Below are 22985 nucleotides of genomic sequence, written 5' to 3'. Positions count from 1 at the left end.
GAACAAAATGGCGTCGGCCCCGCGGGCGCCCGGCCGAGCTTCGCTGCTCCCGCCGCCTCCCGCCGGGGTGGGGGTGCCGGTGTAGCGGCGAGGGGCTGTATTGCTGCGGTGCCCTCGGCGCCCCGGGAATTCGCACGGTGCGGACCCTGCCGGTGCCCCTGCCGCCCTCCCTGGTGGCCTGGAGTTGGTTCCCGCGGAGCCCTTCTGGATGCTGCCGTCGGGAGCGGACCCGGCCTAAGGCTGCAGCCCCAGCTGCGCTCTGCCTCCCGCTGTTGCTGCGCACTTTGCAGAAGTCCTTGTGTCATCTGTGACACCGATGTGTTAAAAACATAACTCCCCAAGAAAAGCCTGCTTGGAAGGAAAAGCCCCAGCGACTGATTTTCATGGCTTTTTCCGTCATTGCGCACAGTTGACCTCTGCACTTCTTCCCTTGAGCAACAGGAATTACTGCTTTTATTGAAGTGTAATGTTTTTTATTATCCGTGTGAGTTCAGATGGTTGTGAGTCATTTTAAAAGGTGGGGCTCGAACTGAGGGGAGAAGTATTAACCTTCTCAACCTGATGTCACTCTGTGATACATGCTATACCTTGCTTGTGAGGCAAGCTCTTATTTTTTCCTGTTCTGTTGCAGTGGATAAGTAAACCTTCTGACTAAGGTGATTTTTTTCCTGAAAACTATATTTTCTGAGTAACAGATGCTGGTTTAAAATTGAGACAACCAATATTAAATTAACCATGCCAATTGTTATAAATACGTATTACAATATTGACTTTTCACAAATATTAAAATGAATACTATATATGTGTTATGTTATAAAGTTATGCTGTATTAATCTCTTTTAAGTAATGTAGTAAATACAATTTTTAGGCTATAGCATAATACTAAAATAGAAACTATGTGATGTAAGATACTTTTTATAGCTAACTCAAAGAATAGAAAAAATAATCAAGAAATACTTCACATTATCCTATCTATATAAAAATAACAACTGACACCAAGATCCCAAGAAACTAATTACTATCTCCTTATCAGAAAAACTTAGACTTCTAAGAACCAAGAAAATTGATTTTATCATCTCTTATTGTCCTGATTTTCATTACTATTAGACTTCTAAAATTTTAACAAAAGTGTTTTTCACACCAGTGAGTATAGAAATTCAAGTGTTGGAGATGTGAAGTCTCTGACAGAACACTGCTGGCTCTTTGTTTTAGCACCATTAAACGTTCTCCACTCTAAACATTTTTAACTCAGAACCAACTAAAGCCCAGAGAAACTTTGAAATGTCACATTGACTGAGATCACAGTGACTTTTAGCTGAAACCTGTGAGTTTCAGAGTTACATACCTTACCCTGCTTAAATTTCCTGTTTCCACTTGATTGTGCTTTACTTACTTGTGACTTCTCATCAAATTGCTCTTTGATTGAGACACATAATATTTGAGGAGATGTTGCCTTTCTTAATACTTTTAGCACAAGGAGGGGAGGCTGAGATTGAATATTAGAAAGAAATTGTTCTCCTATGAGGATGCCAAGGCTCTGGCACACGTTGCTCACAGAAGCTGTTGCTGCCCCATCAGAGCAACCTGGGATGGTGGAAGGTGCCCCTGCCCATGGCAGGGCATTGGAATGAGCTGAGCTTTAAGGTCTTTGCCAACCCAGTGTGCAAGGAAACACTGAAATAGCTTGGCCTGGGTTAGCACAGCTGTCTTTGTTGTTGCAGTAGGAGGAGGAGCAGGATGGATGTGCTGCGGCCCCCCTTGATAAGGATCGGGGGGCGAGTGTACCGGAAAAATCTCATCCAAGAGCAGGCCTTCCCACATGAGGAGGAGGAGGACTTCTGTGCAGGTAAGGATGCTCAGGAGGTGTAATCATCAACACTGGGGACCTAGGGAGCTCTCAGAGTTGTCTCTGATGCCTTTGTGAGTGCAGAGACCTGCCCATGTGGCAGATCAAGGTCTTCAAGAGAGAGGAAAAGGCAGTCCCAGTTATCCCAAGTGGGTTGGTTGACTGTGCTGCTGACTGTTCAATTTTCCTGCTGATTGTGGAAGAACTCCAGGAAAAGGGAAAACCAGTGTTGCTCTGTAGATCTGTTTTTCCCTGGTTTCTTTCTTTTCCTTACCATCTTTATTTGCAGATATGGAAGCTGCTTGCTAAAGACCCTCTGTCCTTGCAATGTTTGTGCCTTTAAAACTGGCCTTTGGAAGGTGTTACCTACTTTGGGGACCAAATTTTTCCTGTTCTGGTGTGCTTTACTTTGACTTCTTGCCTCCATGTTTGCTGTAGTTATGTGTAAGTTGTGGGCACAGAAAAGCTCCACTGTTAATTTTCAGAAGGGAATGTGGCAGTTTCTCCTCCCACCTTGCCTTTCAGTGGTTGCACTAAGCTTTAACCAGGTGCTTTCTGTTCAAATTCATCCCTGCTTTTGTTGGAAAGGGAATAGGAAGCATGGATTCTTTCAGGGTGTTCTGTTTGATCCGTGCATGACTGAGCAGCCTGAGGATGAAAGGTGCATCTGTTCCTCTGAGCCTGTTTCTGAATCACTGTCTTGAACCCTCCGACCAAAACTCCCCTCACCTTTTATCTATCTTCTTATGCAGCCTTAAATTTCTGAAATTGGCTGCCAGAAGAGACCATTCCCACTGTGTGGGAATTGCACAAACTCCAGCTGAGAAAAGCCGTGGTTTGTAACTACCTGCTTCCTGTGCCTCCCAGCCGGCCGGATTTAGAAGCTGTCATTATGTGTTCTGGGGCTGGTAGTGAGGTGATAAATAAAAAGCAGTTATCCACAGCAGAGAGAAGCTCATTCCTTCCTTCATTTAACCTTGGAAGAAGGCTAGGAGGAGACTGTTGTCATCCATAAAGCACTGCCAAACTTCACAGAGGTTGTGCAGGGTCTGATGTGGTTTTCCCGGTAGGCCCTGGTGACTGTGTGGATGAACCCTGCGATGCCTTTGTGGTGGAGGAGACCGAGCGAGGCTTCCAGTGCCGGCTGGATGTTCCCAGCCCCTTGTACAAGTGAGCCTGTGTGCTTTGGTTTATTTGATGTGCCGCCAGCTGGGAAAGAAGTTGAGCACAGAATATTTATTTTTGGAGGTTGGGGCGAGCACTGGATCCCTGGGATGTACTCTGTGCTCTGGGTTTGAGTGCTAGGGAAGGGGAAATTGGCAAAGCCTTTCTAGTGCAGTTGGGCCTCGCTTGACTCCTCACCGTCCCCGTGGTAGGGACAGCAGGTGGTGCTTGCTGGCTGGCAGGAGAGTCTTTGAACATCTCTTGCCTTGAACATAAAAGCATCGAGGAGGGGGGGAGAAGGAACGGGAGGAAGAACTGGAGCGAGCAGCCTGGTGGGAGAGTTTGTGGGAGCTTTCAGAGAAAGCACACAGGACTGGAATTGGCTGTTGACTCCAGTCCCTTGTTTACTGGAGAACCTGTAGTGTTCAAAGTTTTATCTAGTTATTTTTGACAGTTTTATTAGTTAGATCGTTTTTCTGAAATACAAAGACAGAAAAGTGGTCCATTGTGTATTTGGATGCTGGTAAATGACTACTTTGAGCAAAGCAAAAAGCTGATATAGAGCCCTTCTTATCTCAGCTGGGATAAAGGGAAAAGAGATTAACCCAGCTGACAGAGGCAGAGCTGTTGTGGACCTACCAACTTATTTTAACTTAAATCAGTTTTGAGCCATAGCTCAGCATTGTCCCAGGCTGGACATGTGTGGAGTCCTGGGAATCACCTCTGTGCCTGGATGTGGTCCTGCATGTGGAGCTGGGTGTGTGCATCCCTCCAGCACAGAGGGTCCAGGTCTGGACACACGTGATGGAGCGTGGCTCAGTGTCACTGTGTGAGGGAAACTCTTGCACTTTCTGCCTCCAGGTACATCATTGGGAAGAAAGGGGAGACCAAGAAGAAGCTAGAAACAGAGACTCAAACCTCCATCAGCATTCCCAAACCTGGAGTGGAAGGAGAAATTGGTGAGTAGGGGACACAAAATGGATGTGCTTTTATCTGCTCTTGCACAAGCACAGTTTAAGCAGGGAGGGGGTACTGGAGGTGTTTTCCCTTTAATTCCTACTCCTTACACAGCACTGACTCACTTTTTGGCCCTGGGAAAGTCTTCACTTCACTTTTCTCCTGAGCTTATTTTTATTGTCTGTAAATCCTTATTAAACAGTGTCAGTTGTTTTTTTTTTCTAAGTCACTTCTAGGCCTTTAAATGGCTTGAGAACTTGGGTCCTGAATGCGTTATATTTTTTATTTTAGGTTTGCTTTTAAAATGCTATTTCATCAATAAGAAACTGAAATAAGCATTCAGAGAAGTATCTTGTCTGTCTGTGTGCAAAATAAACATCTGCACGTGCTTTAATATGAGAAGGGTTGAGATGACATTTGTGACTTTCTGGTGCTGTCACTAGATCCAAACAGTGAGAGCAGGGCTTCTTGTACCATATGTTCCCTCTCATCACTTCCAGGGATTTAAAAAGAAAGGAGACCTTGCTCATCAGGGCTGAGCCTTGTGAGTGCTGCCAGAGTGGGTATTTGGAGGGTTCCTTAGGGCATGCTCCAGAGATTACTGGCACAGGGATGTTTGTGGCAGAGCTATGAGGAGGAAATGCTGGGAGGATCACACTGTGATGCTGCACAGGAACATGGTGGTGCTTCTCGAGTGGGTCTTGACTTCTTCCCAAGAACTGTGAAGGACTGTTAGGAAGGTTGAGAGATGTTGAAAACATTGAATAATAGGAAGCCAAGGAGATTTTGATCCTTGCTGTTCTTTCCTTTTGAGCTCAAGTGTTCTCTGTTTGGTGCCTTGAAGTGCATGCACAAATAACACAGTCTTGATCCTTCATAAGATTTCCTTGCCCTTTTCACTCTGCCTATATGAAAACTTGAAATTATGTTCTAGAAATCTGAAGGGTCCCTGAACTGATGGGCTCTCAGTTACTGTTTTTATGCCCTCAGAACTGACTTTCTGGACAGCAGAGGGATGGATGCTTTTGATGGCATCATCCTGTCTTTGCTGAGGAAAGCACAGCTGTATCAGACATTTTAAGTCAAGCAGGGAGTCTGGCAGGTTTTTCAGTGCATGCTTGGGGGTTTTGATTCCTGCTGCTTCCTTGGGAGGCTGAGAGCAAAAGCTGAGAGCTTCAGGAAAGCAGAGAGGTGTTGCTGTGTCTCCCTGCAGTGATCACGGGGCAGCAGCGGAGCGGTGTCATCTCTGCCCGGACGCGGATCGATGTGCTCCTGGACAGCTTCCGCAAGAGGCAGCCCTTCACACACTTCCTGTCCTTGGCTCTCAACCAGCCTGCCATCCAGGAAAAGTTCCTGCAGTTCAAGGAGGAAGTGCTGGAGAAGTGCTCAAAGGTAGGGACCCATGTGAGGATTAGAGTGCTGTTTCATTTATTGAGAGAACTCTTTGGCATTTTCCTTGAAGGCCTTATTCTATTCTGTTTCCTAGGAATGCGTTTTCAACAGGCCTTTTACTTAAGTTGGTGGATCTGCTGGGAATTTGTTGAGTGCTTTTGTCAAATTTTCTGAAAAGTAGAATGGTTTACTTAGCTATCCTCCCATCCAGAAAAATCTCTACTAACAATACACTAAGTTTCAAAAGAGGGTTGGGATTTTTGTTTTTAATGGGAAACTCACTAAATAATGTAGTGGACCTGTCGACATTTTATATTATTTTTACATAACCATGAAATTAGGTAGGAATTTACAAATTTGCTGCTGCTTCTGTTTCACTTTTGGCTCCTGATAGTGAAGGAAGATGGGTGTCATTGCCAGAGCTGAGCGAGAAATGACTTGGTAGCACATGCCATCCTGCAAATCTCATCACTTCCCTTCTTCCCCAGGAGACTTTGTGCTGACAGCACTCCTACTTGCCTTCAGATCTTGTGTTGGGAGGAGCAGGAAATAGTTAGGCATAGGGAAATGAGGAAGAAAATTAAGGGAAAGCTCTGCATCCTCTGGCTTATCTTAGCATGCTTCTGGGCTGTCAGAAGTGGTGTGTCAGTGCACAGGGTTGAGCTGAGGAGAAGGAATGGTGTTATTAAATTGCCATGTCCTCTGTGTCTGCTGCAGGACATCTCTAGGCAGGAGAGAGGTCTGTGCAATGCAGGTTGCATTGCAGACACACTGCAGGGCTCTGTGGGCTGATACTCTTCACTTTCATGTCCATCACTTCTTCTGGTGCCTTGCTAAGGGGAAAATACAACCTTGCAGATAGTACAGCTTAAGTAGTTTAGTTTCGTATATCTTCATACCATGGGTGTGAATTATCTGATATCTGGGGAGATATGAATTCTTGCTCAAGTTCTCATGGTCACTTGCATGTCAGTTGTTTCATCTCCAAGAGCAGAAATGAGCTGTCTTTGCAGTCTTGTCTTTCCTGGCAGTCGGGACTTAAACTCCTGTTCTCCTCCCACCTGCTTTATTCCTTGACAATTTAGGAGCTTTCTATCACCTGACATTAAATACAACTGAAAGTGGCCAACAATTCCAGGGATTAGCCAGTGCAATGCCAGGACAACTTTTCCCTCGGGCTAGGAGGATGATCTCTCCTCATTAGCCAGCAGCACTACCTTTATTAAAGCTCACCTTGATTAAAGGAATGCCCTGCAGGCAGGGGGATAGAAAGATTAGCCTGGGAAGGTGTAGGCTGGACAGATTTGGGACCTCGGGCTGGCATCAGTGATGGCCTGGCTCCCTCTGTTGGTTTGTAGTTCAGTCCTTATGTGGGACACACCAAAGTACAGTGAGGGAAGCAGCTCTTTGAGGGGCTGGTGACCTGCACGGGGCTCTGTAGAGGCTTCTTGTGCCATTGGCTCTGGAGTGAGGCTGCTGCTCTCAGCATGGGCTTTCTCTTGCCCTTTATCCCTTTCTGCCTGGGCTTATGGCTGCTACAGTCCTTTCACATGGCCTTCCTGGAGATCTGGTCCTGCTCTGCCTGAAGACTTGGCATCCTGGACTCCAGGTATTTGGTTCTCCTCCTCCTCTAGCTGTCTGCCAGCAGGTCCTGTGGATCTCTGTGGTCCCTCTCCATGGCCTTGCCCGCTGCAGTAACATCAGTGTATCCCATACTACCTGCTGGCTTCTGGCTTCCAGGCTGCCCTGCTGTTGGATGAGTCTTCTAGGGACCTTTCTAAGTCCTTTCACTGTCAAATTTCTAAGATGTGTGGTTTAGCCATCTTTGCAGGCAGTGCTGTTGTTCGTGCTCTCCTCCATTGTTTTTAATCCTTCAGCACAACCAACTGACCCAGGACCAGCCCTTCTCCCTGCAGAGCACTAATTTTTCCTGCCTCCTGGCTGGATTGCATCTCTGCAGCTCTCCATTGGCCCAGCCTCCACTGGTGGTCCTGCTTGCTCTCCAAACCCCTCCTGATCTTGTCTGTCACATTGTTTCTCTCTTGCTCACTCTTAAATGTCAGTTTGCATCTCTGGGGGGAAGGGAGGTTGTCTGCCATCCTCATAAAAACATATTCACAGACTTTGTGCATTCCTCAAGTGTTGTCAGTCACATTTGGAAGGAGCTGCCTGCAAACCTTCACATGCTCCTTGTCTCAGAAAACTGCAGCAATCCAGCCTTGGTCAGAGAAGTGCTGAGACCAAGTACTGGCCATGTTCATCTTTGCTCCTCCTGACTGTCCTTCTGTCTGTCCTGCAATTTTTGTTCTGTGTCTGGACAGCTCCAAGTCCTGTAAGGGCCTGAAATGTTCCTGGCACTGCTTACATCAGCTCTAGAGTTTCAATTTTCAGTTTGAAATGTAGAACTCGGTCAGTAACAGGTATTTAGGGGGTTGCATATGCTTAGCCTAGGAATATATAATGCTATATTTTTCTTCCCTTCCCTCTCCTGGTATTAGCAAAAGGGTTTCTAGATATATTTATTGCTTCCTGTTAGTTGGAGGAGTACACTGCAGCCCCGTGTGTCTCCCAATCACTCCTCCAGCCAGTAATGCCACTCTAATACCACTTTATCTCACAGCAGGGTCTGCTAGAAAGCATATCAGTAATGAAAAACAGTAATTCAAAACTGTGCCTCCAAGAGCAATAAAAGAGCTTAGATTTGTCCGAAGCAATGGGATTTCTCGAATACTTGAGGAAATCTGAATAGGTTTCAGTGACAGAAGCGGGGCGTTTCACTGCCTGGTGCAAAACATTGCAGAATTAGGTTAACTTCAGCCTTTGAATGAGGGATAATAATGGTAAGGAAGGGAAAGGAGCAGGTGTGTGTGTGTATGTTGTGTGTGTGAGGATCTCTTCTGGCCCTTGAGCATTTGTGAGGGACTCTGTTTCTCTTGGAAGCAGTTACCATGACAACCATTCATTTATGTTTTATAGCATTTTGTTGGTAAGTATATGCTTTCTAAGTTTTTTTTGTATGTGTCTTTAAAAGCTTTTTGAAAATAAACCTTGTGCTGAAATACAGAGCACTTCAGGTGTTGTTCATGCTGTACAGTCAGGGCTGGCAGGCAAATGAGACAGGGCTGAGGGGAGGTTCTTTTAGGTTAATTTAATCTAAATATGGGGAGGTGGCTCACCTGGACAGGCTCATCACTGATATGGTGCAGTGGGAGGTCCGGATGGCTGGATGACCTTGGAAGTCTCCTCTCTCTCACTGTCATGTAGGTGTCATAGAGTGAGGAGAAATGAGATGTCTGTCTGAGCATGCAGGTGCAAAAGGGGAGAGACTTTGCAGTAACATTGCTGTGAAAAATCACAGTTGGGTCTTTGAGAGCTGTGCAAACACAGCGCTTGCAGACTGAACAGGCTGCAGATGTAGCAGGGAAAAGAAACATGATTGCTGTCATATATGGCAACCTGTAAATATCAAACATTGCTAATGAGGTATTTAATCTCAGAGTGGAAGGGACAGAAAGTGGGAGGGGCTTTTTAGCCTGTAGCTTTTCAGATAATCCTGTGCAAATACTGTTTTCCTGGCTCACTCCTTTGTTTGTGGATCAGGGTGGCACAGGGCACATAGCTGGCATGCAGTATCTTGCTCTTAAGGAAAAATAAAACCTGAAAAACATAAAGCTGTCTGCAAACATTGGGAGCTCTTAAAACAGAAGAGAGGACACAGCTAGGGCAGAAGAGCTAAGGAGCTTGATCCTTTTTCTTGTCATGTAGGAGGGCTGAAGGGTGTTGTGGTTTATGATTTCCCTACTACAGGGTCTTAGATTTGGAGGCACAACGTATTTGGGCTTTGCAAAGAGTTGGAGACCCCAGATAAAACCTTTTCTGTTCCTTCTAAAGAAGCACAGCAGAGGTAGAAGTTTTTGGTAGCAGAAGGGATTAAAAATGACCAAGTGGAAACGAGTTGGTTTTTTTTGACCATGACAGGGCAGTGTAAAGCAGAGGCATAAGCTAAAAAGGACAGTCATCACATATGGATAGTGCCTAAAGGGATTATTCTTCCTGCCTCTCAATACATGTTAAAGAGCCCAGGTTTGAACAGTAAATTTTTGTAGAGACAATAGGCGGGTTCCTGTGAGGTGATTCAGTGATTGCTGATCGCACATCATGATCTGGGATTAGAATAATTGAGTTCCAGCCTTTTTGTATCCTGGTGAGCAGCATCCAGCCAGGAAGGGCTGCTGAGACACCCACAGGAACGTTGGCTGTTCAGAGGGAGCCAGCTCTGACGCAGCATCTATTTTATGTGTGGGAGAAGTGGGATCTACTGGCCTGTGAAAGAGTAGGGAGTGTAAGCAGGGATTTGAGGAGCTGCCTGAAATACTAGGGAGTAAACCAGGAGGATTATCTAGGTCTTGGCCTGCTCACTGTGCGCTCTCTTCCCTGTTGATCTCCCCAGCAGCAGTAGTGTGGCTCGTGGAGGTGACATGCCATCATTTGTCAACTCAGCCCACACTCAGGTATTGAAAACCTCAGGGGAAAATGCTGCTTTTGGGGCAGGGTCATGTTTACAGCACGAATTATACTGGGGCAGAAAATGAGGGCAGGGCTTTGGCTTTCTGACCTGCAAAGGGCTGTTACTGTAGCTCATCTGTGCACTCTGTGACCTCGGCTGGTTGTCTGTGGCAAGGTTAAACCAAACCTCCCAGTTTCTGTTACCCAAGCTGTTGTTTTGTGAAGGGCCATATATTCCCTGACTGCAGATATCACTGGAGAAAAAAGGCTGACAGAGAGCAATCATGTCCTGTCATGCATGTGAGCAGCAGCATGAATTAAAGGAAGCCACAAAGCTTTTACTGCAGGGAGGGGAAGGTAGGAAGAAGTGAGATGGGGCCATCCCTGTTTTTTGCCAAGCTGTGGCTGCTGGAGCAAGCCCCTAGCCTCTGTTTTGCAGCCTGTCTTGTCCCTAGTCCAGCCCATAAGCTGTGCTGTAAAGAAGGGTCTGCATGTGGTCATTAGGCATGAAAAATGCTGAGTGAGATGTAGGGCATGAAACTCTTGACAGGCTGAGATACTGCAGCATTTAAACGTCTGAAAGGTTTTATTTCAAACTCTGGAGCACAGTAGAAATTTCAAAGCTATTGTTCTCAGCTGGTGCACTCTTTTCAGATGCAGAAAGGCTTCCACGGCCTGGCAGCTTGGCTTCTTCTGGAGTTAAAATTGGAAGTTATTTAATGCGCTGATTGGGAAGTGGCCACTAAGTGGAAATAATTGTTTTAATATGGGTGTGTTAACCATCCTTGAGGTATTTTTATAAGTATCCTAGAACAGAATAGCACATTTTTTAAAGCTGGATGCAACCACTGCTCCACCTGGGAAGAGTTCCTCCCCAGCAACAGCACACAGCTCTTCTTATAAAGGGAATTTAAACTTAATTCACCTCAGCAAACTATAGGGCATATGAGAAGAAGAAAAATATAATTATCAGAGCTGGTATTAGCTGTGCTTCTGTTGTGAGGTGCAACCTGTGTTTAGACAGGATTTAGAGACCATTTAGAGCTTGTCACAACAGCTGGTCTCAGCTTTATTGCACAAGAAATGGACTGAAGTTTTAAATCTGAGCTGGCTTGTGTTGAGTTCATTTCTGGTAGCAGATGCTGCGTCAACACCTGTGGAAGTCTCCTCCCAAAAAACCCCACACAAATGAGTGTTGCAAGTCCTGGGTACCAAGTTACAGCCTGCTGTAATGATGTTCCAGGCTGCTGTTCAGCAGCTCTGATGGAAGAGCAGGCAGGGAGCTGTGATAGGACTGCAGCTCATCTGCCAGACTAAGCTTGCTTCCTCACAAAGCCTGAGAAATTTTCAACTTTGTGTCATTACCAACCCGACCAGAGATAAAAGAGATGAATACCAGTGACTTGGTACCTGCTTTCTGTGGTATTTATCCCTGTGCTGGAGCAGGGTATGTGTGGATGAGGTAAGACCCCCTCTATGTGATTGATTGATTTTTAGGATCATGGGGTCAGCAGAAGCCTGTTCCAGAACCCTGCAAAGCTTCACCTGACTCTTGGGACACTGGTGCTCCTGAACGAGCAAGAGATCCAGAAAGCCTGTGACCTCCTGCAACGATGCAAAGAGGACTTTGTGGAGTAAGTGGTGGGAAAGGGATATCATCACCAAGGCCTTGAGAGGGGGGAAGGCAGCACTCTGTCTTGACAAGGAACAGTGAAGGGAAGAGCAGCTTAGTAGTCTTCTCTCAACTCTGGAAATTTAGAAAAAGGCTGAAATGTTTCAAATGGGGCAGTAGAAATCCCTGAGAAGCCGCAGAGAGCCTTACAGCATCTGTAACTCAGCTCAGACCCTCGGCATTCCCTGAAAACCTGCTCTGCTCACTTCCCTTCCTCACATGCATCCCTGTTCTTTGCACCTGAGCAGTTTTTGTCGCTGTCCCCTGCCTGCTGCAGTGGGGGGGCTGAGCTCCCTTACCTTTGCACGCTGCCTGCAGTGGGCTCTGCCTCTGGCACTTCCCTCCTGCCTTAGAGCAGATGCTGAGGTGTCCTTGACACACATTCCTGGACGAGGGGAGCTGTGTGCAGGGAAGCCATCAGGAGCCTTGTGAGTAATCGGCCTGGAAGCGTCCGTGCTGCTCTGGGAGCACGGCTGCCTTGCTGCCTGTTAACACTGAGCTGCAGATGCTGGTCTTTGGCTGCAAATGTGGTCCAGTGACACTGTAATTAGCTTATCTCTGGTCAGCTTCGTAATTGAAGATGGCCTGAGGGGGAGGTTTATTTATTTATTTCTGCAAAGCCTTTGCACACAGAACGTGGATCCTTCGCATTCATTTATTTGCTGCCTTGGTGCGTGAAGAATTGGCCACGCTGTGCCAGCTAATATCTGTGGGAATTAATGCATGGCCAGAATTCATACCTCTGCCTTTAAAAGGATGGCTCCAGTTCAGCTGTTGAACAGAAATGCAAGTGTGTTTCCAGGGGGAGGCTCTGAATGCAGTATTTGGAAAGTGCCAGCTTCCATGTAAGTGGATTGAATTGATGCCGAGAAAATCATTGCACCCTATTTCCTTTAGTGAAGGAGGAATCAACACTTGAAAGTAACCTTTAGTTTATTTCCCCTTCCACACCCAACTAAAGATACTTGGAAAATTAATTAGGCTCCCTTCCACCTACATAAAGCTTCATTAGCTTTCATTTCCTTTTCTAAAGTTCAGGCAGTGCCCTGTGAAGTTAGCTATGACCTTTCTGACCCTTTTTAGAATAGGTGACCTTTAGTGCTGTTAATTTGATGTCCATAATAATACATTTGTGCTGTTTCCCTCCCAGTAACTATACTGGGAAGGGAAATCACACTGCTTGTTTCACTTGGGAATCTTTGCTGAGAACCTCAAAAGCTGAACAGAAGTGAGCAAGGTCAGAGCAAAGTCACACTCACCTTGTTAACTTCTGTTTGTTATATCTGCCTGCCCAGACACTCCCTGTTCTTTCCACGAGCCCTGGGTATTAAACAAGGCAGCACTTAACTCACTCACAGGGAGTGCTGGCTGCAGCAGCAGCCTCCCCAGGATGCTCTGCTGGGAAAAGCAAGGAGGCAGTGTATTGGGAAGCAGATACCCTCTACAGGCCATTTGCAGGTGTGGGAGTGCATATTATATCCTGCATGAAGAGCTGGAGCTGATTTTAAACCAGCTCTATTCACTGGTTGGATGTTGCACTCAGAGTTGTCTTCTATATCAAGTACCTTTCCCAGCAAAAATCAGAGACTTTATGGTTGGTCTTTTCACAGGGAGGCAGGAGCCTCTCTGGAATGAGAACTTGAACCATTTACTTCTGGTGGGTTTTCTGACATGTGGACGGCAATCTCCATATTGAGGTGGCCTGTGAGCACTGACAAGTTGACTTAATGTGTGTCTGAAACACCAAATATATTAATTTAAATTCTTTTACCACTCAGGGTGATAAGGCAATAACAGTTATAGGCTTTTGAGTTTTAGGAATTGGGGATACTTTTTGAGTTTGTGTTTTTGCAGTGCAAACAAGCTGAAAAACAGGGGACAGAAAAGAACTCCTGAGTGGAGTTCACTGCTTCATAGGCCCTGTGTAACATTTAGGTCCCACTTAACATCAAATTTGTGTCTCACTACAGCAAAAAGTAAACCCAAATATTTAGTATGTGCATGAGGAGCACTGTGTGTTGCATTTCAAGAGCTGGTGTAATGTTTTGGTTTTTAACATTAGGGCTTTCTTGGGTTTTAGCCAAATTACTGGAGGCCAGCCTCTGACAGTGGAAGTATCAGGAGTGGAGTACATGAACGATGACCCTGCCATGACAGATGTCCTTTATGCCAAAGTCCACATGAAGGATGGCTCAGACAGGTGAGTGCCCCTGCTCCTGTCTTTCATTCTTCCCTGGAGTGCCAGGGAAACCCTCTGGAGCTGGTGGGTGCTGCTGGCAGTCTTCAGGCCAGCAGTCACCGAGATGAAGTCATCCTTGCTTCCTGAACCAGTTAAGGCAGTGATGTGTTTGCTCTTTAAATCAGTCAGTAGTGCTGCAGCTGAAGGGTGTCATTTGTTTCTGCAGCAGTCTGTCAGGTTGAATAATGGAGTCACAGCTCACACAAGGGTAGCATGGCCAAGGAGGTACTCCTGAGATGACTTAGAAGGCAGGATGATTTAGCCTCTACTGTCTGGTTCCCAACCTGCAGTCCAGATTAATCTGGACAACCTGGTGTATTCTATTCTGCAGCACTTAATTATTCTTAAAACCCAGTTAACCTGGAAGGTCCTCAGAAGAGCATGACCTGATTACAGAGTTGGTTCATGTGTCTGCAGCAGCCTGGAACAGGTGCTGGGTGTGAAATGTCTTTTGGAGCTGCTGCAGCCAGATCTTGAAGCCTGGTTGGTGTCAGCTCGAGTGTTTGTGCTGTTCACCACTGTGGCTGATGGCTTCAGCTCTACAAACAGCCCTGCCCAGGATGTGGCAGTGTCTGGACAACCTTCCTTCATCTGTGTCACCAGTGGCAACACCATCTTTTCTCTTGTTGCTTTCTGGAAGACTGAGGAAACATGGATGGGACTTGGAACACCCTGTTCTAGTAGAAGGTGTTTCTGACCATGGCAGGATTTGGAAGCAGATGATCTCTTAACACTTCTTCCACCCTAAACCACTGTAGATTCTATGATTAATATAAGAGCTGTTGTACTCTCTGCTGCTGGTTGCCAGAAATAGGGAAGGGGAGTGGCCAAAAGAGCTTTACCTCCTGTCTCTGAGCCTCAGCCTTCTCTTTGCCTGACAGCACTGCCCTTTTGTTGTCTGTTCCCATTGCTAGAGAACAGCAGGAGCTAGCAGAGGAGCATGGAGCAGTGCAGCTGGAGGAGGGAGGCTGTGAGCAGGGACTGTCTCAGGAAGAAGGGATATGTTCTGGCATATCCTTTCCCTGAGGGCTGAGGAGATGGCAGGGGGGGCAGCCCTGCTTAAAACTAGACTTTGGAGGCTGTGTTGAAGTAAGAGATAGGAAGTGGGATAAGGAAATGAGGGGGGAAATGAAAAATGTAAGAACTGCTGGGAGGCAGTAGGAATTAAAGTCTTTTCCCTTTCTTGGCTCTTCCACTTTGAAGTCTGTCCTACCCTGAAAGAGGTGAGATAAAAATGAATGGGGCAGGTAGGGAACCAGGGCAAGTCAGAGATCAGCCAGGAGACAGAGCACAAGGAGAAAGAGAGCAGAAGCACTTGGAAAGATGAGATGGAGACAGACACTGGATGACCCAAATGTCCTTCTGTGGGTTTTGTTGTAGAGAGGATCTAAAATTCCAGCTCTGGGAGCTGAGGTCTGGGTCTCCTCTCCTGAGTCACCGAGCTCTGGCTCTCTCTGAGGTGCAGTGCTTGCCAGTCTGGTTACATCTGAAAATAAACCTGTGGCCTGAGGAGCTGGGAGAGGAGTCCTGTAGAGCATAAGCAGGGCCTACATTGACAGTGATGTCTGCCTGCCTCTGGGGACAGCTGGAATTGTTGGTACTTGCACTGTGCTCTGTTTCAGATGCCAGCTGTACCCTGTGTGATGAGAAGCCACTTAGGCATAATGCTAGAGAAAAGTGCTGATGTGCATCAGGGTTGGCAGAGCTGCTTTGGGCAGGGGAGAGAAGTGAGGTCTTCAAATCCACCTGGCCTTACAAATGAAAACAGCACTCCCCACTCACCCCAGGAAAGGACTGATGTCACCACTGTCCTTCACAGAGATCTGTTAGCTGAGGTTTTGGCCAAAGTCAGACCTTATGCTTTGCATGGCACCTGGAAACTGCCAGGCTTCTCTTGCACAGCACCTGTTTAGCACCTGTTTTGCTTTTTGCATAGCAGCAGGCTCAGAGAGGGCCAAGCAATTTGAAGTTTTAATCCTTGGCCCAGGCTGATCCTGCCCTCACCTGCAAATTAATTCATAGAATAGGCTGAATTGGAAGGGGCCCATCAGGATCATCGAGTCCAACTCCTCACTCTGACTAGGGCACCCCAACAACACCACTCTGTCCCTGAGAGTGTTGTCCAAATGCTCCTGGAGCTCTGGCAGCCTTGGGGCCAATGACAATTCTCTGTTCAGTGCCCCACAACCATCTGGGTGAAGCTCCTTCTCCTGATACCATTCATCTGGCATTTCTCCTCTTATATAGTTCCTTAGCTATTAGCAAGCATCCAGAAGAACATTTAGCTTTGCAGAGGAAAAATGGTTTTGTGTTGATGGAGAGCAGCTTTTCCTTCCTTTGAGATTCCAGGAGACACTGTGTTGGATCAGCAGTGATTAGAAAGAGAGGACAAACGGTGATCTCTCCAGAAAATCCTGCTTTGGTTTCTGGCTGTAGCACAAGTGAACAGCCAAACAGCTCCTTGAACCTGTTGCCTGCTGAAACCTGCTGTGCCTTGCTTAGGGAAATGGGAAAGCAGTTTCTGAGCTGCAAGGTGAATACTAGAGGAGAGTAGCAGCCACGTGGCTTCCCATGCTGGATCTGACTGCTGCAGCCTGTGCTAGAGAGAGGTGTGTGCCTTCCTGTCTCATGCCAGACGTCCTGTTAGTTCTGTGTAGTTCCTGGCATGGCTGAGGGGTGGAGTTCCTTCCTGATCTTTGGATGATCTTGATCAGCTTAAGCTGTAAAGCAGGAGATTTGATTTATCCTGACTTAGCTTGCATAACTGCAGACAGAATTAGGGGTTGGCAAGCCCTTCTGCACATATAATGGCTCAGACTGAAAGAGGGATCATGCTCTGATGCCTCCCACATGGCAAATAATTTCCATTATAATTCATTCTAATTTGTTTTATTTCCTTGATTAACTTTATAACGTAATAAAGCACCATTTTCACTTGAGCTATTCTCTGTTAATTTGTTTTAGTATTGTCTGTAATGATATTCATTTAATCTTTGTCATTGCTGATTTTAAAAATCACTGAAGTAAATCCAGAAAATAGTAGAAAGCTGTGACAATTGGTAGTTTGAGAGTCTTGCAATGGTCACATGGGGACTGGCAGCCCGTGAGGGGCAGCCCAAATCCAGCAGTGGGTTCAGAGCTGGCATCCAGAGCATGCCAGCCCCAGGCTCTGGGGACAGGCCATGCTCTGCCACAGCTGAGACACCAACATGGTGGGACCTCACAGAGCAGAAATCCCTGGGACATGCTGGGAGAAGCTCAGATTCTTCTGCACAGACATAACACCCTCTGGCCTTATTTTTGGAGATGGGAAGTTTTCATTCTGGCATATCCTCTCTGTCTACCTTTGGTAAGAATCAGACACTGCAGAAATTGTTTGGGCACAGCAGCAGCTTGGAAGTTCCTTCAGCTCCTTAGACATGAGTGCATTGCTCTGATCGCTGCTCCTGCTGCCTGTCTTAGGATGGATCTACCCTCAAATCCTGACAGTCAAGGCCAGACACAAAGGTGGGAATAAGTCCTTGGATTTTGCTTGCTCAGTAGCTCCAAAGCTGGAGTGTTCACCAGGATATGCTGACAGGGTTTGTGCCTCTGCCACCATGTTCTGGGCTCTCCCAGAAATCAAGCCCAAGGCTGGGTTGGTTATCTGGGACGGAGAGGAGCCAGGCTGCAGCAGTCCCTGAGCAGATCCTCTGGGAGTCAAGGTGCCCAAGCCCCTGCGGGTGTGCAGATTTTAGCATTTGCAAGGAGAGTCACATTGTGTTTCCTGGCAGTAGAAAGATGAATCTTTCAGCTCCCAGTAACATCTGTCACTGTGAGCAAGCTCTCTGCTGTGCTAAATCTGCTCTTATTCGTGGAATATTTACAGCAGAAGCGATCACAGGGAAGCTCTGTGCAACAGCCAGAACTTTTTGCATTAGAGCTGAATGCTGATGCCTCTGCTCGCTTTCCATCAATGGGACTAGCTCCCTTTCCTGTGTGCATGCAGAGACTTCATTTCACACTTGCTGCCCACCTGGCTGAAAAGCCAAAAGCTGATGCTGCAGAGGCTCCTTCTTTTATGTAGCTCTGCTCTTTCTCTTTGGTTCCCAGGTTGCAGATGGTTGCTGATCAGCTGGTGGAACGGTTTGTGGCCTCTGGCCTGATGCTTAAAGAATGGGACAGGGTGAAACTGCATGCCACAGTCATGAACACACTCTTCAGGAAAGATCCAAGTACGTACAGAGCCTTCATCCTTGCTGCTAAATGCGTTTAGAGTAGTCCCGTTGCTCAGCAGGTGCTTTTGTTTGCTTTTTTAGTGTGGTTTTTCTTACCAACAGAGCTGGGGGGAGATGTCTGCAGATAAAACCCAGAAGAAAATAAAGCAATGAACAAGAGTCATAGATTAAAAACCTTGGCACCCTGTAGCACTCATAGTAACTGGGCTAGGGAAAAATATGTTCAAGTAGAATTGCAGAATGTCCTGAGTAGGAAGGGACCCACAAGGATCATCCAGTCCAGCTCCTGGCCCTGCCCAGGACACCCCAACAATCCCACCCTGTGTCTGAGAGCATTGTTGAAACACCTCTGGCAGCTTTGGAGCTCTGACCATTTCCTGAGGAGGAGGCTGTTCAGTGTTCTCTCTGGGTGAAGAACCTTTTCCCAATATTCAACCTCCCCTGGCACAGCTCCAGCAATGCCCCTGGTCACAGAGAGCAGAAAGCAGAGCTGCTCCTGCACTGCCCTTTGTGAGGAAGCTGCAGACCCTGATGAGATCTCCCCTCAGTCTCCTTCAGGCTGAACAGAGCAAATGACCTCAGCCACTCCTCATGGAGGTGAGATCTTGGCCTCTCTGTGTCTTGGTGTTAAATTGAAACTGGGTAACAACTCCATGTGTTGTGCTGACCTTCAAACAAGATGAAAACATAATCCTCTTTGGTTAACTTAGACATTGCTCATTTCTTTAGGAAAGTGATTCCATTGTCTTTCTCCTTAAATCAGCTGCAGACAGATGAATGTTATGTGAAGCCGAATGTGAGCTATTCTTGAGTGTATGGCGTCTGCTGTCTCTGCCAAAAGATTGTCTGCTCTGGCTGTCTGTAGCATCCTGATCACATTACTTTATAAAGCAGCCCTAAGAGTAATCATTCTTGGGGAGGTGCAGTGACTTACAGCCTGGTTCTCCATGTGCATGCTCTGGTACAGTGGACCCTATGCACTGCAATAGGTTGTGTCAAGAATTCTTTAGTTGTTGCCTCTCTGAATCTCTGCAGGGACAGTGTAACAGCAGGTGATTTGTGTCATTGTTTTCTGGGCAGGTTTTGGGTCTGACTGCTGCTGAAGTCAAACAAGCACACCCAGGGCGTAAAAACCCTGTAAAGATGGGGCTCTCAAATTGAGCCCTGAAAATGTGACCCCAGAGTGCTGATGTGGCTCTGTGTGAGGGGAGGCACATGGGCAGCTAGGTCTGGCATCCTGAGTCTATATTCTGCACAACCCCATGAGGCATGAGAGGCATTCAGACACAATGGGGAGAGCATTCCGCCAGCATTCTGCAGACAGCCATAGAAGTCGCTTTGTATTCCATACAGGATTTGAACAGCAGCTGGATGTGAGGAGGACTTAATAGTTAATGATGGAGATGAAAAAGAAATACTGAGTATATTCAGCGAGTGAGGAAGAGGTCCTGTGGAAGGAATAGATCATGTACTTGGGGATTATATAAAAACCCAGCCATGCTCTGGGGAAATGGATCTCAGACATAGGCTTGTGACAGTTGCTGTAGGCCAGGCTGCTATTCTGAATGTCTGTGCGTGTGTGGCTGCGTGCCGACCCCACAGAAGCATCCACAGCACACGTATGGTGCAGGCAGCAGAGGTTTGTGTCAGTGCTGGCCACAGCCCGCCTGGGATTGTTCTGGTGTGCTCAGCCTGGAATCTGGTGCTGTTCCAGGCCATGCAAGTGCTGTCTCACACCCTGACATGGCAGGATGTGGGATGAGAACGAGCCAGAGAGAAGCAGGTGTGTTGCACTGAGCAGTCAGCCCTACAGGATCACCACAGCAGTAGCTGTGATTTAGGGTCTTTGCTCCAGGTAACAGAGGTGATCCCGTTAGAGGCACCAGTTGCAGCTCTTTTCCTCCTAAAATCCAAGAGGAAGTGGTTTTTTTTTTGCACTGAGAACTGGGCGAAGATGGTTTATTAGCTGGCAGCTGACTTTGGGGAGGGACAGAGAGGGGGGTGAAGTACAGCACACAGAGTTTTCCCATCTGAAGCTCATTCTGGTGGTGGTTTTTCTCTCTACAGCTGAAGAACGAAACAACACAATGACTGGTAAATCATCTTTCAAGGAGCGGGAATCATTTAATGGCCAAAATATCCTCAAGGTCAGTATGAAACAATTAGGGAAATGGAGCCAGCTATGGATATTGTATAGCCAAAAGAGGTCGAAACACCTCTTCTAGACTGCTTTTGTCTTAGGCTTATGGGATCTCCTGGGGCTTGGAGGGGGGGTGGTGGGGAGGAGGGAATCTGTTTAGAAAATAAACAGTCCAGATCACTCGTAATTGGGAGCATTACAGTATTTAACAGGAGCATTTCTTAAGCTGCTGAGGCTCAGAGCAGGAACATGAAGCACGAATGCTAAGTGGGTGTTCATGTTGTCGTTTACTTCACTCCTGTTTTACCCTGGAGACTCAGGCTCGAGTTGATTCTCAGCCCACCAGAAAGAAGCAGTTCGTTGCTCTTGTTCTACTCATATATATTTATGAAACTAAACCCTGCTCTCAATTCACTTACTCTTTTCTTCTTGGTTTTAATCTCTGCTATTGATTTGCTCCAGAAGAATACTGGGTAGTGGTAGGGGGTCCCACGAGGATCTGAGGGCTTTGGCAGTGATCAGAGGTTAGGAAACACAATCCCCCAGACTGTGGAGGTTGGGTAAGGCTCAAAGGGGAGCATGCTGCAGATTCCTGGGCTTTGCCAACCAGGGTTGAGACTGCAGGCAGCCTCTGCTGCTCATCCAGATGGCTGTGGCAGACTGATGCTGTGGTGCTTGACCCCTGCAAGTGTCCAGAGAGAAAAGAGATGCACAGAGGAGCAGAAATGGAAAACAGCACCGGCTTGTAAGCAAATTTGCAATCCTCATTGTGTGAGAGGATTTGTTGCAGGCAGCTCTGATAAGAGGGAGTGAAGACAATGCATGGATACATTTGGGAACGGTAAGAAGATACTCTGGCAATGAAGATACATGAGAGAGGATGCAGGCTGAGTGGGAGCTGGACAACCCAGTAGGACTTGAGAGCCGTTCCCAGAGGAGGGGAAGAGTGTGCTTTATTTGTATTTACAGTCTTCATAATGTATCAAGCAGTTGATGCAGGGGGATGTGAAGGCAGGGAGTGGAACTGATTGATCTGTGTGCAGAGGACAAACAAAGGGACAAAATTAGGTTAAGCTCTCATTGTCCTCAAACGGTCTGTGTGAGCACAGTGTCATGACTCAGCGTCACCACATGTTGAGTGTGCAGTGTGAGACTGCAGTATTGCAAGGTGGAGCAGGGAAGCCACAGCCCTGGTCCCTTTCTTGACATGATCTACAGTTTTGGATAGCTCCCAGTGTTGGGAGAGCTGGCTCTGGAAGGGGGAGATGTGTGTCAGGAGCCCTGAGTGCTGCAGGATTTTGCTTTCTCCACTTTCAGCTTAGCTTCTTTCTCCTGTTTCTGTTAAACTTGTCCTCAGGCTTTAGAGACACATAAAATCAAACTGTGGGTCTTCCTCTGTGCTCCCATCTCAAACTGTTTGTGATTGGGTATTAACGATGCTCCCTCTGCTGGTCACACAATTTGTGGGGTCTGAGGATCTGGGGAAGGGTCTTATGGTGCACGGTGCTTGGAAATGCAACTGCTCTCCTTCCGAGGCTGCTTCTTATTCTTGATGCTCTTGGAAATATCAGCCCAATGCATTTTTAAAGCTCCTAATTGATTTTGTACTGATGTAGCCAAAAGAACTACTTGCTGTTTGAACTGTTGGTAATTACTTCAAAGCATGTCTTGCCACAAGAAATGTCATCCTTCTCTCCCACCTCCACTACATTTCCTAACCTGCCCGTTTTGTATTTCCCTTTGGTCTCCCACGTGCCTGCAGCAGAACGCCCTGTTGGCATTAATTAATTACATGAGTCATAAATAGCTCCAGGCTTCTTACCGGAGGAGCCCAGTCTCAGTGAGCCACTGATGCATTCCAGCATGACCTTGCAGGGATGCGCCAGTTCCCTCCCAGCCTGCTTTTCTATCCATTATTTATCTTGTGCTGGGGAGGCTACCCTCTTGCAAAGTGGCTTCATTAACTTTTGCACCAGGATCCAAACGACGGGCTGTTAATGAATATGGCTGTATTTAGGCAGGCTGGTGGGAGGGAGGGCCATGTGCCCCACATGTGATTCCAGGCAGTGGGACTCTGTGATAGCTGTGCTGAGTGGCTGTTTTCCCACTCGGAACACTAACAAAGCATGGCTGCTGGTAGGGTAAGTGGGAAAACTCAGGTTTCATCACTCTCATTCCCATTGTGCAGCCCTGTAGGGCCAAAGGCTCGGGGCAGGACTGGAGCTGTCGGAGCACAGAGCACGATGGAAGTGCTGTGGCTCTGCTGTTCCAGGCTGAGGCTCCCCATGGTCAGAGCTGAGGGGGGGGGTGTGTGTGTGCAGATGCGCTGGCAGCACATGTTTGCTGGTAACATGCCTGCACTACACCAGGCTCCAGCTGGTATTTTGCTTTCAGCTGAACTAATCAGAATTTTATTTAATAATTCTTTGTTCTACCCATTCCACGGAGTTAAACATACACTCCTATTTGTGCTAATAAATGGTTGTGCAGGCCGGTATACCTTCCCACACTGCTCAGAAAATAGATCCTGTAGGATGACTTGCTTTTGGGAGTTTAAATTACTTCTTTCTTAAAGGATATCCCTGAAAAAGGCTTCCTGGCATGGGTGGAGCTAAGAGCCCAAAGGGCTGTGTGAGATTTGTATCCAACAAAGCTTTGCCTTTGCACTTCTCTGGTCTAGTCCCAAAAAGCTGGGGATGCTTCATGGACCGCTTCACATGGAGCGATACGTATTCCCTCTAGGCTGGCTTTGAACATCCCAGTCACGCACTGGGCAGGAGCAGAGTGTCATATCTCTCTGAGAGCTGAGGGAGGAGGCAGCAGTTCCTGGCTGAAAGGCCCCATCAGCTCGG

The 22985-nt window shown here is 47.0% G+C and overlaps 1 protein-coding gene across 3 annotated transcripts in view; it reads left to right on the top strand.

Annotated features, from left to right (window-relative positions):
- The window catches only part of ASCC1 (activating signal cointegrator 1 complex subunit 1), a 35249-nt gene that overhangs the window by 305 nt on the left and 11959 nt on the right, over positions 1–22985 (top strand). The window contains exons 1-9 of one of the 3 annotated variants that reach the window (XM_021543855.3): positions 6–463; positions 1722–1846; positions 2917–3016; positions 3872–3969; positions 5181–5359; positions 11363–11499; positions 13618–13737; positions 17869–17990; positions 20061–20140. In XM_021543855.3, the coding sequence (XP_021399530.1) occupies positions 1738–1846; positions 2917–3016; positions 3872–3969; positions 5181–5359; positions 11363–11499; positions 13618–13737; positions 17869–17990; positions 20061–20140 (945 nt within the window). In that variant the 5' untranslated portion in view covers positions 6–463; positions 1722–1737. The other 2 variants (XM_021543856.3, XM_021543854.3) reach the window with 2 other exon arrangements.

Source organism: Lonchura striata, chromosome 7 (genome assembly GCF_046129695.1).
Source record: "Lonchura striata isolate bLonStr1 chromosome 7, bLonStr1.mat, whole genome shotgun sequence".
Taxonomy (NCBI): domain Eukaryota; kingdom Metazoa; phylum Chordata; class Aves; order Passeriformes; family Estrildidae; genus Lonchura; species Lonchura striata.
The sequence above is the reverse complement of the archived record's forward strand: the minus strand, read 5'-3'. Positions and strand labels throughout refer to the sequence as shown.